The sequence below is a fragment of the Rana temporaria genome, chromosome 7, assembly GCF_905171775.1.
Source record: "Rana temporaria chromosome 7, aRanTem1.1, whole genome shotgun sequence".
Taxonomy (NCBI): domain Eukaryota; kingdom Metazoa; phylum Chordata; class Amphibia; order Anura; family Ranidae; genus Rana; species Rana temporaria.
The window spans coordinates 50,930,721-50,946,227 of record NC_053495.1 but is presented as its reverse complement, the minus strand read 5'-3'; the positions used below and the strand labels follow the sequence as shown (position 1 = coordinate 50,946,227).

The window sequence follows — 15,507 nt, the reverse complement described above, 5'->3', positions numbered from 1 at the left end:
ATTATCTCATGGAATGACAATGTTTTATGCAGAATCAAGTTACAAAATTAAATATTACCAACAACTTTAACAAAATGGGACAGGGCACTGGGGGCTGACCAGAGGGACAGGGCACTGGGGGCTGACCAGAGGGACAGGGCACTAGAACTGGGTCTCCTCTGCAACTCCCATCCATCCATACTCTCTCTCTCTCCCATTCATCTCATCATCAGGAGCCTGTGTGTGCGGCTCCACGCTTGCATGTCCCCACTTCCCCCTTTTATTCAGGCTGGCAGTGAGGAGAGGAGCTGCAGCACAGCGGGAGGGAGTACAATCCAGCGCTGAGATCCACACAACTGCACAGCCATTGACACCATAGCACAGCGCACACTGACAGCGCACAGCACACATTGAGACCAGTTAGTTCACAGTGCTCAGGCTAAACTGTTGGACACTTACATAGAGCACAAGGAGAAGAAAACTGCACAAACTGGAAGGCTGCCGCTCTCATGTCAGGGCAACTTTCAGTGAGCGCTGCACCGGAGTGGTAATTTTGGCAATCCTCCACCTCACTCATTACTTTCTGCTCTCCAGCTACATTGGTCGGGGCCCGGGGGAGGGGGGCAGGCTCAGAGAGGTCATACTGTTAGGTCTAGGGTTGCCACCTCATCCCTTTAAAACAGAACACATATGAATTACACAGGTTCTGTGGCTGATTAAGGTGGTAATTGAACTCAAGTGGAGCCTTATCTAAATTAAATTAGCCTCAGAACCTGTGTAATTCATATGTGTTCTGTTTTAAAGGGATGAGGTGGCAACCCTAGTTAGGTCCCATGGCTTAATGAGAATTGTAAGGAGAGCACCTGTGTACTGCTCTGCCTGTGCGCGGCTCACCAGACTACTTTTCCTGAGCATGCACCTTTCCTCTTCGGCCGCCAATCTCATTGGGACTCTAAGTGTAGGCACAGATTAAAGGGACATTGGTCATGCAGCCCTGTCATCATTCGCCCCCAGCTTAAATTCACTCGCCAAATGCTAGTAGGCAAGTGGAAATTTTGAGGGCTGGTGTAGGTAATCGGTAGGAGGTGAAATGGTGCCCCTTAAAAGATATTCGTTCTAGGAATAATGCCCCATCGGTGGTGTCGGTGGGGGGAATATTTCCCCCATCATTGGTGTCAGTGGGAGGAATATTTCCCCCATCATTGGTGTCAGTGGGAGGAATATTTCCCCCATCATTGGTGTCAGTGGGAGGAATATTTCCCCCATCATTGGTGTCGGTGGGAGAGATAGTATTCCATTATTGGTATCGGTGCAAGGAATAGTACCCCATTGTCCAGTCGTCCATATAAGTGGGAGGAATAGTGCTTCATAGCTGTAGGAGGAATTCCCAAGGGCCGGATAAAGGCATGCAAAGGGCCGCAGTTTGGCAACCACTGGCCTAGGCAAGAGACCAGGAAGCAACCGAAGAAATAAAGTTTAAAACAAGTTGGTATACTTCCAATCAATTTACTAATGCTAGCAATATAAGGGTTAAAAACAGGTAATGTTTATTGAGAGAGTTTAGTTCTGTTTTAAAGCTTCGCCTAATAAGATAGTGAGGAGTAAGGATGAGCTCCGGTGTGTTCATACAGTTCATGTGCAGAGCCCGCCAGGAAGTTGGCACGGCACTGCGCTAATCGCAGGCAGTGAGACATTTCCCGATCTCTGCAGCCAAGCATCGGGACAATGTCTCACTGCCTGCGATTAGCGCAGCGTAGTGCCGACTTCCTGGCGGGCTCTGCACATGGAGTGTGCGAACACGCTGGAGCTCAGCCCTAGTGGGGAGGCAATGCCATGGCAGAAGGTATTTCTCGGCTACTCTAACCATAGTAGAAAGTCTGTGCGTTTTTCACATCTGATGTCATACACGTGATCTAGGCTGGTGATTGTCACCGGGATCTCAGGAAAAAAAGGTAATATTTGACCTTGGAAAGCCGTTTTCAAGTTTCAGAAGTATAAAACATAATGAAGCTGTATGCAGATTGTTCTTGAAGGGAAGACAATATATCCGAGTCATTCTTCCCTGAGTACACCACACCTACCCAGGAACGATCTTCATGTAAATCCTCCACAAGGTGCTGGAGCTCTTGTTCTGAAGTGACGTAGCTTCTAAGAGACGTTTTGCAATAGTGTAATAATCAACTCTTTCCAACAGCTTGGCAATTGTAGCCATCCAGGAAATATGCCAGTTATATTTTATATGTGGGGGCTGTTTTTATTTTCTGAACATTTGGATTTATGATATGATCAGCACTTTATCATAGCAGCAGCTACCTGTGAACTTTAACTTTGGAACTTTGTTGGCAGCATTTTGCTGGTGCAGCCCTGGGAAGTGTTATGCAGACGGGAAAACTGCTTTTCATCGGACATGTCCGGTGGTGTGTACGAGGCCTAAGAGGCTGGAGGGGGTAGGTGATGTGAAGGATGAGCAGTGCCAGATAGTTTTACTTTAAGTTTTGGCCTTTTAAATCTGCATATTCTAGGGTAGCCAATACACTCCATACAATCGTCAGACACCATTTTTAAAATGGAATTTTCTGCAATTAGGGATTTCCACTGACAAAGCATTCTAGCAGTTGCAAGATGCAGGGCATACTTTGTACAGTGCTACGGATCATGGTAGGACTATACAAAAATAAATGATATTCCTGCTTGAAAATGTAATCCGCTGTCAAGTTTGGGTCATTCTTGCTCTTTTACTGTACTACCTTTACCCCCTGCATGTCTGGAATATAATACAAGGCTGGATAATGAAGGAGAATGATCTGTCGTATTTTCCATTTAACAGTTGCAGATCTGGGACACTGCTGGACAGGAACGTTTCCGCACAATAACCCAAAGCTACTACAGGAGCGCCAATGGAGCCATCATCGCCTATGACATCAGCAAGAAAAAGTCATTTGAGTCTGTTCCTCGCTGGATAGAGGACGTTAAGAAATATGCCGGCTCCAACATCGTACAGCTGCTGATTGGTGAGCTAAATCGTCTCGCACTCTACCTTATGAGCGTCCTGTATGATCCTAGTGTTATAAGACTTGCAGGAATCCACGCAAATTCTAATTTACATTCCCCTCCACTTTGTTCTATTGTAACCTCATATGCCCAGAAAGTTTTATTTTTTTTTTCTTTTAAAATTTTGTTTAATTTTTAAAGCCCAAATCTTGGAAAATGTAAGAATGATCCCTTTCAGTGGAGTTGAGCCATAGAAAAGAAGATCTATTTACCTGATTCTCTACAATGCTAGACGGCATTGCTCAGCCGTGGGTCACACGCGCGGCGGCGTGCTCGCGACCGGTCCGAAGCTCCGTGACCGCACGTCCGGGACCCGATCGCCGCCGGTGTCCCGGGATCGGGTCACAGGAGCTGAAGAACGGGGAGAGGTGGGTGTAAACAAACCTTCCCCGTTCTATTCTGTGGCTTGTCACGGATTGTCTGTTCCCTGTCATAGGGAACGACGATCAGTGACATCACACGTCCACCCACGCCCCCCTACAGTAAGAATCCCTCCCTTAGATCACACTTAACCCTTTAGCGCCCCCTAGTGGTTAACCCCTTCACTGCCATCGTCATTTTCACAGTAATCGGTGCATTTTTATAGCACTTTTCGCTGTGAAAATGACAATGGTCCCAAAAATGTGTTAAAAGTGTCCGAAGTGTCCGCCATAATGTCGCAGTCAAGAAAAAAATTGCTGATCGCCGCCATTACTAGTAAAAAAAAAGAAATTGCCATAAAACTATCCCCTATTTTGTAAACGCTCTAAATTTTGCGCAAACCAATCAAACGCTTATTGCGATTTTTCTTTTTTTTTAAATATGTAGAAGAATACGTATCGGCCTAAACTGAGGGAAAAAAAAATTTCAGATATTTTTTGGCCATATTTATTATAGCAAAAAGTAAAAAATATAACTTTTTTCAAAATTGTCGCTCTATTTTTGTTTTATAGCGCACAAAAAAAATGCAGAGGTGATCAAATACCACCAAAAGAAAGCTTTTGGGGGGGGTGGCTTTTGTGGGGACAAAAGGATGCAAATTTTGTTTGGGAGCCACATCGCACGACCGCGCAATTGTCAGTTAAAGTGACGCAGTGCCGAATCGCAAAAAGGGGCAAGGTCCTTAACCTGCATAATGGGTCCGGGTCATTCTTCTCACTGACCACCAATGTAAGGGACATTCTTCATATCATTAGTCTGTATTGAGGTTTGAGAACTGTCACTTAACATTTAAAAAAAAGTATCGGTATTCGGTATCGGCGAGTACATGAAAAAAGTATCGGTACTTGTACTCGGTCCTAAAAAAAAGTGGTATCGGGACAACCCTAACGCTAACCCCCGTAAACCCTAGGCTAACCCTAACCCTAGCATAACCCTAACCCTTTCCAAACCCTAGTCAATCCCTATTACTCACCATACCCTATCCCTAGCCTAACTTTTTAACCCCAGCCTAATCCTAGCCTATCCCTAGCCCTTGCCAATCCCTAACCCCTCCAACTATGACAGTGAGGTAGGTGTGGAGATAAAACTTACCTTAATGTAATAATTAGTCTTTCCACAGGTGGAATACTTATCTGAACCTAGTATTAAGTCACTCTAGACACCAAGCCAAGTAACTCATCAAAATTGAGAATTAGAATAAGAAGAGGTGGCCATTAGCAACATTCAGCGTGTGAACAACTAGTGCACATGGACACAGATGTTCTCACCTGTTAATTGACATCCGTGTATTGTTAAAAAAAAAAATCATTATGTGCACGAGGATCATTATAGAGGACCCAAAATTGACCCCTATCTTCACGATTGGCAATGATGGGATGTACCCAATATCGAAGGTCTTCTCCTCCTCTTCTTCCTCATGCACTGCTACTGCTGCAGCAGCAATGACAACTGCTGTGGCAATATATTGAGTAGCAAACATTTTCTGTCACAACACACCACACCACAACAACCAGGAAGCAAACAGGAATTGGAAACCACTATGGTAGGAAAAGGAATTGCCTCACACCGTGTATGTTTTCATTGGTTAATGCCAAAGTTGTAGCAAAGTCGAAGTTGTACTGATCCCAAATCGCGGCCGTAAAATCGCATGACTTTAAAGTCGTACAAGTGTGAAAGGGGCCTTACTCGCAATGGTGGCAGCACCCGACAGCTGATGGGAACAGCTGCAATGCCAACATCACTGCACTCCAGGACAGGTAAGTGTCCGATTTTTAAAAGTCAGCAGCTACAATATGCGTAGCTGCTGGTTTTTAATTTTTGCAGCGGTGGGTGGACCTCCGTTTAAAAAAAAAAAAAAAAGCATAAAAACTTTGGTGATTCTTTTTGTGATGAAGTTGCCCACCCCTTTCTGCCTTTTAGATATTCGTATTGGCTATTAATATAGCCCAACGTATAATGATGGATCAGTTTTAATCGCAGAGCCCCTAACATAATCGCATACCAGAGTTGCTATTTTGCTCAATGCAAACCATATTTGTCAATGCTGAGACTGCATATAGAGAAAGCACATTTCCTACTTTAATAATTCCAGCTATGGATATTTTCAGGGGTCGACAATCCCCGGGCGCCAGGTCGCAATTGCGACAAATTGTGACCTGGCGCCCGCTAATTGCGGCCTACAGGGCCTCGAAGCCGCGGCCTCATTTACCGGCCGCGGCGGGGGAGGTGTGGGCGCACGGAGGCACAGGATTGTGGCGGCCGGTAATTGAGGCCGCGACTTTGCGGCCTTGTGAAGTCCCTCTGTGTCCTTCTGTGAGCTGGCGCCATCTGGTGGTGGCCGTTGGCGTTGCAAGTCAAACAGCAATTCTAAAAGTGTAATTTTTCACTATTTTCACTGCCATCTCCTTCCCTCTAATTAGAACCCCCAAACATTATATATAGTTTTTATTCTAACACCCTAGAGAATAAAATGGCGATCGTTGCAATACTTTCTGTCCTGCCGTATTTGCGCAGCGGTCTTACAAGAGCACTTTTTGGGGAAAAAATACACTTTTTTTTTTATAAAAAAATAAGACAACAGTAAAGTTATCCCATTTTTTTTTTATATTGTGAAAGATAATGTTACGCTGAGTAAATTGATAGCCAACATGTCACGCTTCAAAATTGCGTCCGCTCGTGTAATGCCGACAAACTTTTACCCTTTAAAATCTCCATAGGAGACGTTTAAAAAAATCTACAGGTTGCATGTTTTGAGTTGCAGAGGAGGTCCAGAGCTATAATTATTGCTCTCGCTCTAACGATCGCGGCGATACCTCACGTGTGGTTTGAATACCGTTTACATATGCGGGCGCTACTCATGTATGTGTTCGCTTCTGCGTGCAAGCTCGTCGGGACGGGGTGCGTTTTCTGGCTCCTAACTTTTTTAGCTGGCTCCTAGATTCCAAGCAAATTTGTCAAACCCTGGATATTTTTATAAATACTTACATTGGTTCAGCTTGGAGCAATGTAACTATGTGTATATACTGTGGTTCAGCTTCCAGGGGCACCGATGGTATATCTCCACCCCCACCCAATAACTGGAATTCTTCCTTACAGTTAGGCCCCTTTTTTTACATGAACATTCCGATCAGAATCGCCTGTCTGTTTAGGCGGACCCGATCGGAACCTACATTGCTCGCTATGGATCGGTGGATGTCACATGTGTCCACTGACACCCACTGACATCCAATCCTGTCAGCTAAAAACAGTCTGGCGGACCACATCGGATTACAGACAGGTGGTCCGTTTCCATCCAACTGCCCCATAGAGAACAGCGGGCCGTGTCCGTGTCTGCTCTGCATCGGCCAAGTGGACACGCACCTGTCATCTGCTTGCTCAGCGGAGAGATCCTCTGCTGAGCAGGCGTATACACTGGCAGGGTCTTCCCCGTGTAGAGAGGGGCCTTACCTTCACTGCTTCTAGTGAGAATTCAGACTAAAGCTGGCCATACACTAGTAGATTATGGAATGACTAGAATAACTTGAAGGATGACATTCAAAAATACTTTTACAATTCTTTTTTTTTTTTGTTTTGCTGTACCATTGGATTTGTGGCGTGAATGGACAGTCTAGATTACAGGGATCCTCAAACTACGGCCCTCCAGCTGTTGCAGAACTGCACATCCCATGAGGCATTGTAACACACTGACATTCACAGACATGACTAGGCATGATGGGAATTGTAGTTCCTGAACAACTGGAGGGCCGTAGTTTGAGGACCCCTGGTCTAGAATGAAAAGCACATACACTGTTGGAAATGTGTCCTTTCAAGAAAAAACATTTCTGTCACTCCTTCAAATTTTCTCAAGACCGCAATAGAAAACCAACGTCTATTTGGCCCCACTGATTCGAAAATGTAATGAATATTCTTATATCGAAAAACAGACCGTATTTCTACCAGTGTGTGGCCAGCTATACAAAGTTATGTGTGCAGCCCGGGGCAAAGTACGAGGCGGAGCGCTAATAACACGTAATTAGCATGTTGGGAATTCTGGCAGCTTGGGCTGTATTGTTGGTTCAGGACCATCTGGATGCTGCAGGGGGAGGGGCGGAAGATATCCGTATTGGCTGGCTCCAAGTATTTTTTTTTTTATTTTTTTTCCTATTTAGGTGAACCACTCTGATTCCGCACCATAAACAAATCGCACCCGATTCATGCAGTGTGTGTGTTAAGTTAAAAACGCCCCAAAATCTGTTCGCAAAAAGCGATTCGCAGAATCGGATCGCATGGGTGTGAAGACCTATGCAGTCTGATTTTGGTACGGCCAATAAAAAGGGTCCTGCACGATTTTGGTGCAGATTCGGTGCTTTTTCAGTCTTACAGAACAATGGCTCAAATCGCACTATTGAAGAATCGCATGCGATTTGAACAGGAATGTGGTGCTGAGGTGTGATTCTTGTTCAAAATTGCATGCAATTCACGGCGCTTAATCTATGAATGGCGCACAATATTTCTAATCCCATTCCTTCATGCCACCCACCCTCATCACAGCAGCAGATGCATGTTAGATGGAGAAATCCACAGATAGGGTGGAATGAATTATCTTTGTTTCCATTGACTTCTATGGGGAAACTCGCTTTGATATGCGAGTGCTTTGGATAATCCATTCCAGGAGAATGCTTGTAATCCAAGGTTTCACTGTAGTGTTAAATCCTCAGGCCCGGATTCAGAAAGGAGATACGACGGCGTATCTCCGAAAAACGCCGTCGTATCTCTGAGTGCGCTCGGTCGTATCTATGCGCCTGATTCAGAGAATCAGTTACGCATAGATTTCCCTAAGATCCGACGGCGTAAGTGTCTTACACCGTCGTATCTTAGGCTGCATATTTACGCTGGCCGCTAGGTGGCGCTTCCGTATATTTACGCAAGGAATATGCTAATTATGTAGATACCCTGATTCAGAAACGTACGTCCGCCCGGCGCATTTTTTTATGTCGTTTACGTTAGGCTTTTTCCGGCGTAAAGTTACCCCTGCTATATGAGGGGTATCCTATGTTAAGTATGGACATCGTTCCCGCGTCGAGTTTTGAAAATTTTACGCCGTTTGCGTAAGTCGTTCGCGAATAGGGCTGTACGTAAGTTACGTTCACGTCTAAAGCATTGACGATTTGCGGCGTAATTTCGAGCATGCGCACTGGGATTTTTTCACGAACGGCGCATGCGCCGTTCGTAAAAAACATCAAATACGCGGGGTCACATGTAATTTAAATAAAACACGCCCATATCATCCACATTTAATTTAGGCAGGCTTACGCCGACACACATACGTTACGCCGCTGTAACTAAGGGCGCAACTTCTTTCTGAATACGGAACTTGCGCCCTAATTTACGGCGGCGTAACGTATCTGAGATACGTTACGCCACCCGGAAAGATACACCAATGTATCTGAATCCGGCCCTCAGTGTTTTTTATCTTAACACACTGAGCACAATAAAATAAAGAATTCCCAGTAAACTATTTGTTAAAACCTACTTTGCAGTTTTCAACTTCCAATGCTGCTGGTTCCTGCGCTATCATTGCTGCTTCCCTGAACTTCCTTTCTTTACCGAAAAGAGTTAAAGTGTTACTAAACCCACAACAGTAAAATCAGTCTGTATATGCAGCATAGCTTGTTGTCCTCGCTGTGGAACTTAAGGGGTTAATCCTCTGCATGGTGTAAAAAGGCTGTTTTATCCTGTATGCGGAGATCACACAGGCAGAGTAGCCGACCTGCACATGCATCACTTTTATGCTGGAGAGAACCGTTTCTTAGATGCCATGCACATGATCTTGGCATCACACGTGGGCATGTATACAGGCTGTAGTGTGAATCTCCCCCTACCTGAACACTCAGCACCGGAGAAACTGTACAGTTTGATGTAACCGTGTAGCCTTGCATTACTGTGTGTAGTTACAGACAGAAGAACAGGAAGTGAGGATTTCTCAGAAGAAATAAGGACATTTAAAAGCAAAATGGAAGGATGAGGTAAGTGAAGGAGGACTGCACTAAGGTAAAGGAAGCTATTTATAATAAGGCTTACCTGTAAGTATAAAGAATATCTCCTAAACCTGTACGGTTTAGGAGATATTCCCCTCGCAATGCGCCGCTGACTGCAGCGGTGCATGCGCAGCGGGGAATTTCGGCTAAAGGCCCGGCAGCCGCCGGACCGTGCCGGACAGAAGTCTCCCGCACGCATGCTGTCATCGCCGCTCCAGCCAATCACAGCGCTGGAGCGCCGATACCCAGAAGACACGCGCCGAGGCAAGATGACATCTCCCTCGGCGTGGAACAGGTAAGTTCCCCTAACCTCGTTCCAAGGTAAGTATTTCATAATGAGCTAGTATGCGGTGCATACTAGCTCATTATGGCTTTTGCTTTTCAGGTATGGGAGAATAAAAAAAAAAACAGCAGTGGCTTTACTACCGCTTTAAGGCCTCATGTACACTGCTGCTGCTCTGTTATCTTATCAGTACATGTACACAGGCAGTTGAGTTTTAGAGGCTTTTTCTGGAACCCAAAAAATGGGTTCAGAAGCTGAATTTAGAGGCATTAAATGCTTCCGAATGCGGTAACTTGCGTTTTTTACCTGCGTTTCATTTACTGGCGTTTTTCATTTTTGGCTATTTTGAGGGGAAAAAAGCTTCTAAACGAAAATGCGGCAAAACTAGCGCTTTAAACGTGGGTTACTTTATGTCAAGGTAAATCGTTCAGGAGAGGTTGGGAAAAACGTCCCGTGTACAGTGAAGCCTTAGGCTCCATTCACACCTATGCATGTTGCTTTTGAGCGTTTTTGCGGTGCTTGCTGCGTTTTTTGACATGCAATTTGCGTTTTTTCTTTTTTTTTTGTTAGTTTTTTGTGTTTTAGCCGGCTTTTTTTTTCCTTTAACAACCAGCTATAACAGGTTAAAAAAGAACCGCAAATCGAGGCAAAATTGCGTTTTGGATGGGGGTTCATTGAATTATATTACATGCAAAACGCTGCTTTTTGCGGGGGAAAAAAGTCCCCGACCCTTTCCAAAAACGCAAAAGCATTAATGTGAACATGTTCCATAGGAAACCATGTTAAAAATGTTTCCTGCATTTCTGCAAAATGCATCAAAAACCCATTAGTGTGAATGGAGCCTAAGGCTCCATTCACATCTAGGCGGACGAAATCGCGTCGTTTTGTCCCGCGAATTGCGGCGGCAAATAGCGGCGTTTTGTACCGCGATTTGCGGCGACAAAACGCTGCGATTGTCCGCCTAGATGTGCCCCTCTATGGAGATGGTCCCCGAAAGACGCCTGAAAAAAAGGTCCTGGACCTTTTTTCAGGCGTCCGGCGTGGAGATGTGAACCATCTCCATAGAGGGCAATGTGTTTCCAGCCCTCTGGCGGCAGCGGCGTCACACTACAGGCGACAAAACGCCTAGGTGTGAATGGGGACTTGCAGGGGAAAGTGCAGTTTCCACACAGGCTGTTGGCTTGGATAAGGAGGGAGGGGCAGGGGAGTGCCTTAGCTTTACAGGGCTGTGTGTTTCTATTGATGCACACAGTGCATGCAAGGGTAGCTCCATAGGATGCTGCAAGAGAAATGAGCCACCCTAAAACTGGGGGTTTAATATCATGTTGGCCCTTGAGTAGATTTTTATTCTAACTCCAGCAGCCTTAAAGCTTTTCAATTTCATTTTTAAATGGATTCATTTTATCTTTTTGCGGTCTTTTCTGCTGCCTTGTGTTTTTTTATATTTAAGAACATTTATTTTCACCCTTGTATTCTCTATAAGGACACCTGTCAATATTTTTCTACCGGATGACAAAAATGCTCTTGTCAAAAGCTAAGAGCCCTGTGAAGGTGGAGTGTGTTTGGCTCCCAGGCTTTCTGCTTTGCCCTTATCTTTATTGCTGTGTTGCCTTCTTGGTTGTCCTCTAGTCTTCCGCACTTACTCTAATGTGCCAACATTGAAGATAAACTGTCAGGGTGTGTGCAGTGCTGGAGTATTTGTGCTCTATTGTCTCTGCTCTCTATTGAATTGATTGTCCTTCCCAAATGCATGTTCCCCATGGACAGGAGTGTGACCAGGTGTAGCCATACCAGTGTCACCCAGCTGTCATCCATATGTTGTAGGGCTTAGTGTGCTGAGAACTCTTAGGCAGGCTGTAGATGGGTCCATTTTTAAAGAAAGGCTTTAAGGTAACTGGTTACTTATGGATAAGCCCATGTGGTTTCTTTATTTCTATTTACAGTATCCGACAGGTCTTGATAAACACCAGGTCGCCATGGCAACAAGAAGTTTCATCCTGGCGCCTGAACTGCCACTCGAATGCTCCCCGCGCATCGATCACTGCCGATGTGCGCCACAGGGGGCGTAAGCACGGGAGGAAGTCATATGATGCCCTCCTGTCAATGGGTGATCGCACTGTAGCCATCAGTTTGCTATAGCGCAGACATGAAGGGTTAAGGTTTGACATGTTGGGCATCTATTTATTTACTCGGTGCAACATCGGCTTTTATATTTTAGCAAAAAAAAATGGGTAAATGATTGCGTCCTTTGTGCTCACTGAAATTTAACTTTTCGCGTGGTTTTTTGTTTTTGTTTTGTTTTTCACTGAAATTTTGCGGTAATATGTGACAGTTTTATTCTCTAGGGTGTCGGCTTTTCAGAAAATATATAATGTTTGGGGGTTTTATTGTAATCTTCAGGCATAAATGTATATAATAAAAAAAAATTGTTTTGGGTTTAATATTGCTTTGTGATTTATATAAAAAAATAATATATGCTGCAAATACACGTGACTGGCCAGCTTTCTCCTTTCCTCCTCTGAGAGATGCAGTGGGAGGGGCTGAGATTCCTCTGCTGATGTCAGTCTGGAGGGGAGGAGGAGAGAGCTGGCTGGTCAGGTGATTGCAATCTCGGCTCTGAAATTAGGTATTTACAGCATTTATAAATCGTACACAGTGAGGGGGGAGGCATGTAAACTAAACACAGTGGGGCAGATCCACAAAAGAATTACGCCGGCGTATCTATTGATACGCCGCGTAATTTTAAATTTTCCGCATCATATCTTTGTTTTGTATCTACAAAACAAAGATACGACTGCATCTCGGATCGATCCGACAGGCGTACGTCTTAGTACGCCGTCGGATCGTAGATGCATTTTTTCCGCTGGCCGCTAGGTGTCGTTTCCGTCTAATTCCACGTCGAGTATGCAAATTAGCTAGTTACGGCGATCCACGAACGTATGTCCGGCCGGCGCATTTTTTTACGTTGCTTGCGTTCGGCTTTTTCCGGCGTATAGTTACCCTGCTATTATGAGGCGTACTCAATGTTAAGTATGGCCGTCGTTCCCGCGTCGAATTTTGAATTTTTGACGTCGTTTGCGTAAATCGTTCGTGAATAGGGATTTGCGTAGAATGACGTCACCGTCGGAAGCATTGGCTTGTTCCGGTTTATTTTCAAACATGCGCACTGGGATACCCCCACGGACGGCGCATGCGCCGTTCAAAAAAACGTTGTTTACGTCGGGTCACGACGTATTTACATAAAACACGCCCCCATCACATCCATTTGAATTCCGCGCCCTTACGCCGCCAAAGATACACTACGCCACCGTAACTTACGGCGCAAATTCTTTGAGGATTCGAAAAAAATAAAATAAGTTACAGCGGTGTAGTGTATCTTGGATACACTACGCCCGGCGGATTAATGCGCCGATCTACGTGGATCTGCCCCAGTGTTTGGTCTCAGCAGCCCTGATACAATGTGGTCAGTTTAGAGTGGTGGGGAAAAACTGTCAGGGTCAGTCAGGTTTTTTTTTTAGGCGTTACAGGGGGGTCAAATGACACAGGACAAGCACAGTCATAAAACAGGCTTTAAAGGAGCAGGATCCATTTTTTTATGTTTTTAGGCTAACCAACGCTTTAAGGTGTCGTATTGCTGCAGCCGCGATGCTTTGCGGCATTGGGGGGAAAAAAATGATCCCCATATCGCGTTTGGTAGGCAGCAAATATGAATGTACTGCAACTGCTAGGGTTGTGGTTGGGGCACAGTATTCCCATTCAAAAACCCTGTTCAGCTATCGAATGAAATGTTCTCACCTGCCCTAGCAACAGTAAGTGGAGAAACTGATTGGTTGGTTGTTCAGGCACTTTAATACATAATACTTCAATACATTTTTAAAAAAATTTTCATAGGGCTGTAGAATAGCATATTAAGTTTTGTGAGATTGGTGGATCTGTATGTGCCATAACTAAGTCCAACCTTTGTTCTACAGGAAACAAATCTGATATGCACGAGTTTCGAGATGTCCCACTACAAGATGCTGAAAACCTGGCAAAACATTATGACATCATCAGCGTCGTCGAGACCTCCGCAAAGGATTCCAGTAATGTGGAAGAGGCCTTTGTGAAGATGGCCGTGGAGCTGATGATGAGGCACGGAGGACCAGTCTTCACTGAAAAACCAGCAGATAGTATAAAACTTGACAGCAAAGACATGGCTGGGGAGTCTTGGGGATGTGCCTGTTGATGACTGTTTTTTTTTCTAGCATGTTACGTTTAGTTCTAGATTGGTGTCATCAGTAAATGGGCTTTTCCACTTTTATCAAAACTACAACTCTCAATATGCAGCTTGCATGCTGACAGTATTAGTTGAACCTAAAGGCAGCAGGAAGTAGAACTCTGGACATATTTCTTGTTTTGTATAGAGGAGAGAAGGCTTAGAAAACTCTACCATGGTTTTATTGTCTGTGTCCTCACTGTGCAGATTTCCAATAACTTCTTGTTGTGTCACTGGGGCAGGAAGTTGGCTGAATCTCTGAGGACACAGAAAACAATAAAAGCACTTTAATCCAGGCTGGAATACTGGTTAGGCATTAGATGTCATGTGTGTCCCTGCTGAGATTTTCTTAACTTCTTTTGTGTAACCGGGACAGGAAGAGAGGGAGAATCTCTCCGTCTGGACATAGATGACAAAAAAAAAAAATCTGATCGAAGTTCTAAACTCTGCTCAAAGCTAATTTTTGCCAGAGAGCTGTACTTTAGGTATCTGAAGGACATACTGCTTCTAGAAGCTAATTGGGTTCGGTCTTTGGAGAACCTGTTTTTAGGCTGACTTGATCAGAAGCTGCATGTGAGGCTGCTTTCACATTGGGGATAGAGCCGCGGTGACGGTATAGCCACGCTATTTGTAGCGCGGCTATACCGTCGTATTTACCGCGATATTCGGGCGCTAGCGGTGAGGTTTTAACCCCCGCTAGTGGCCGAAAAAGGCGTTGCGGGTGGTATTACCGCGGTTTCCCATTGATTTCAATACCGCAGTAAAGATGCGGCTAGCAGGACTTTTGGAGCGCTCCTGCTAGCGCACCGCTTCAGTGTGAAAGCCTTTGGGCTTTCACATTGAACACTACAGGGCAGGTTTTTTTCATGCGGTATAGCAGCGCTATTTTTAGCACTGTACCGCATGAAAAACGCCTCAATGTGAAAGGGGCCTAAGGCTCCATTCACACCTAGGCATTTTAACGCCTGAAGCCCGACGCTATTGCAGCCTAAAATACGCTGGAGGGGTGATTTAACATTGTTCTCTATGGAGATGGTTCACATCTCAACGCCGTACGCCTGAAGCTCAAAACAAGTCCCTGACCATTTTTTTCAGGCGGCTTCGGCGTTTGGCATAGCCGACAATGTGTAAATCACCCCTCCAGCGAAAACCGCGGTAAAAAAAAGCTGCGTTTTGTCGCGGCAAATTGCGGTAAAAAAAAAACGCTGCAATTTGTCGCGGCAAATCGCGGTACAAAACGCAGTGCTAAGGTGTGAATGCAGCCTAAGTCTGTGGGCAAGCCAATGTAAACGCATGTGCTCCTGTTTACATCTGATTGTCCCCAAGCCTGCATCCGAGGAAAAAAATGAAAAGGGTTTAGGTCTTTTGTTTTTTCAGACCTAAACCTGATAGATTTTAAGTGGATGCCAGTCCATTTACAACCCTCCTGCCCATAGATCTAATATGGGTCCAGAAAGCTCCTACAGCAAAAAACTGTTTTGTGCTGTCAAATGACATAAGAT

General features: G+C 44.9%; 1 protein-coding gene across 1 annotated transcript in view; it reads left to right on the top strand.

Annotated features, from left to right (window-relative positions):
- RAB43 (RAB43, member RAS oncogene family) overlaps positions 1-14,431 on the top strand; it is a 31,163-nt gene extending 16,732 nt beyond the window's left edge. The window contains exons 2-3 of the mRNA XM_040359352.1: positions 2,807-2,990; positions 13,722-14,431. Coding sequence (XP_040215286.1) covers positions 2,807-2,990; positions 13,722-13,975 — 438 coding nt within the window. The 3' untranslated portion in view covers positions 13,976-14,431. The remainder of the gene's footprint in view (positions 1-2,806; positions 2,991-13,721) is intronic.
- Positions 14,432-15,507: the final 1,076 nt, after the last annotated feature.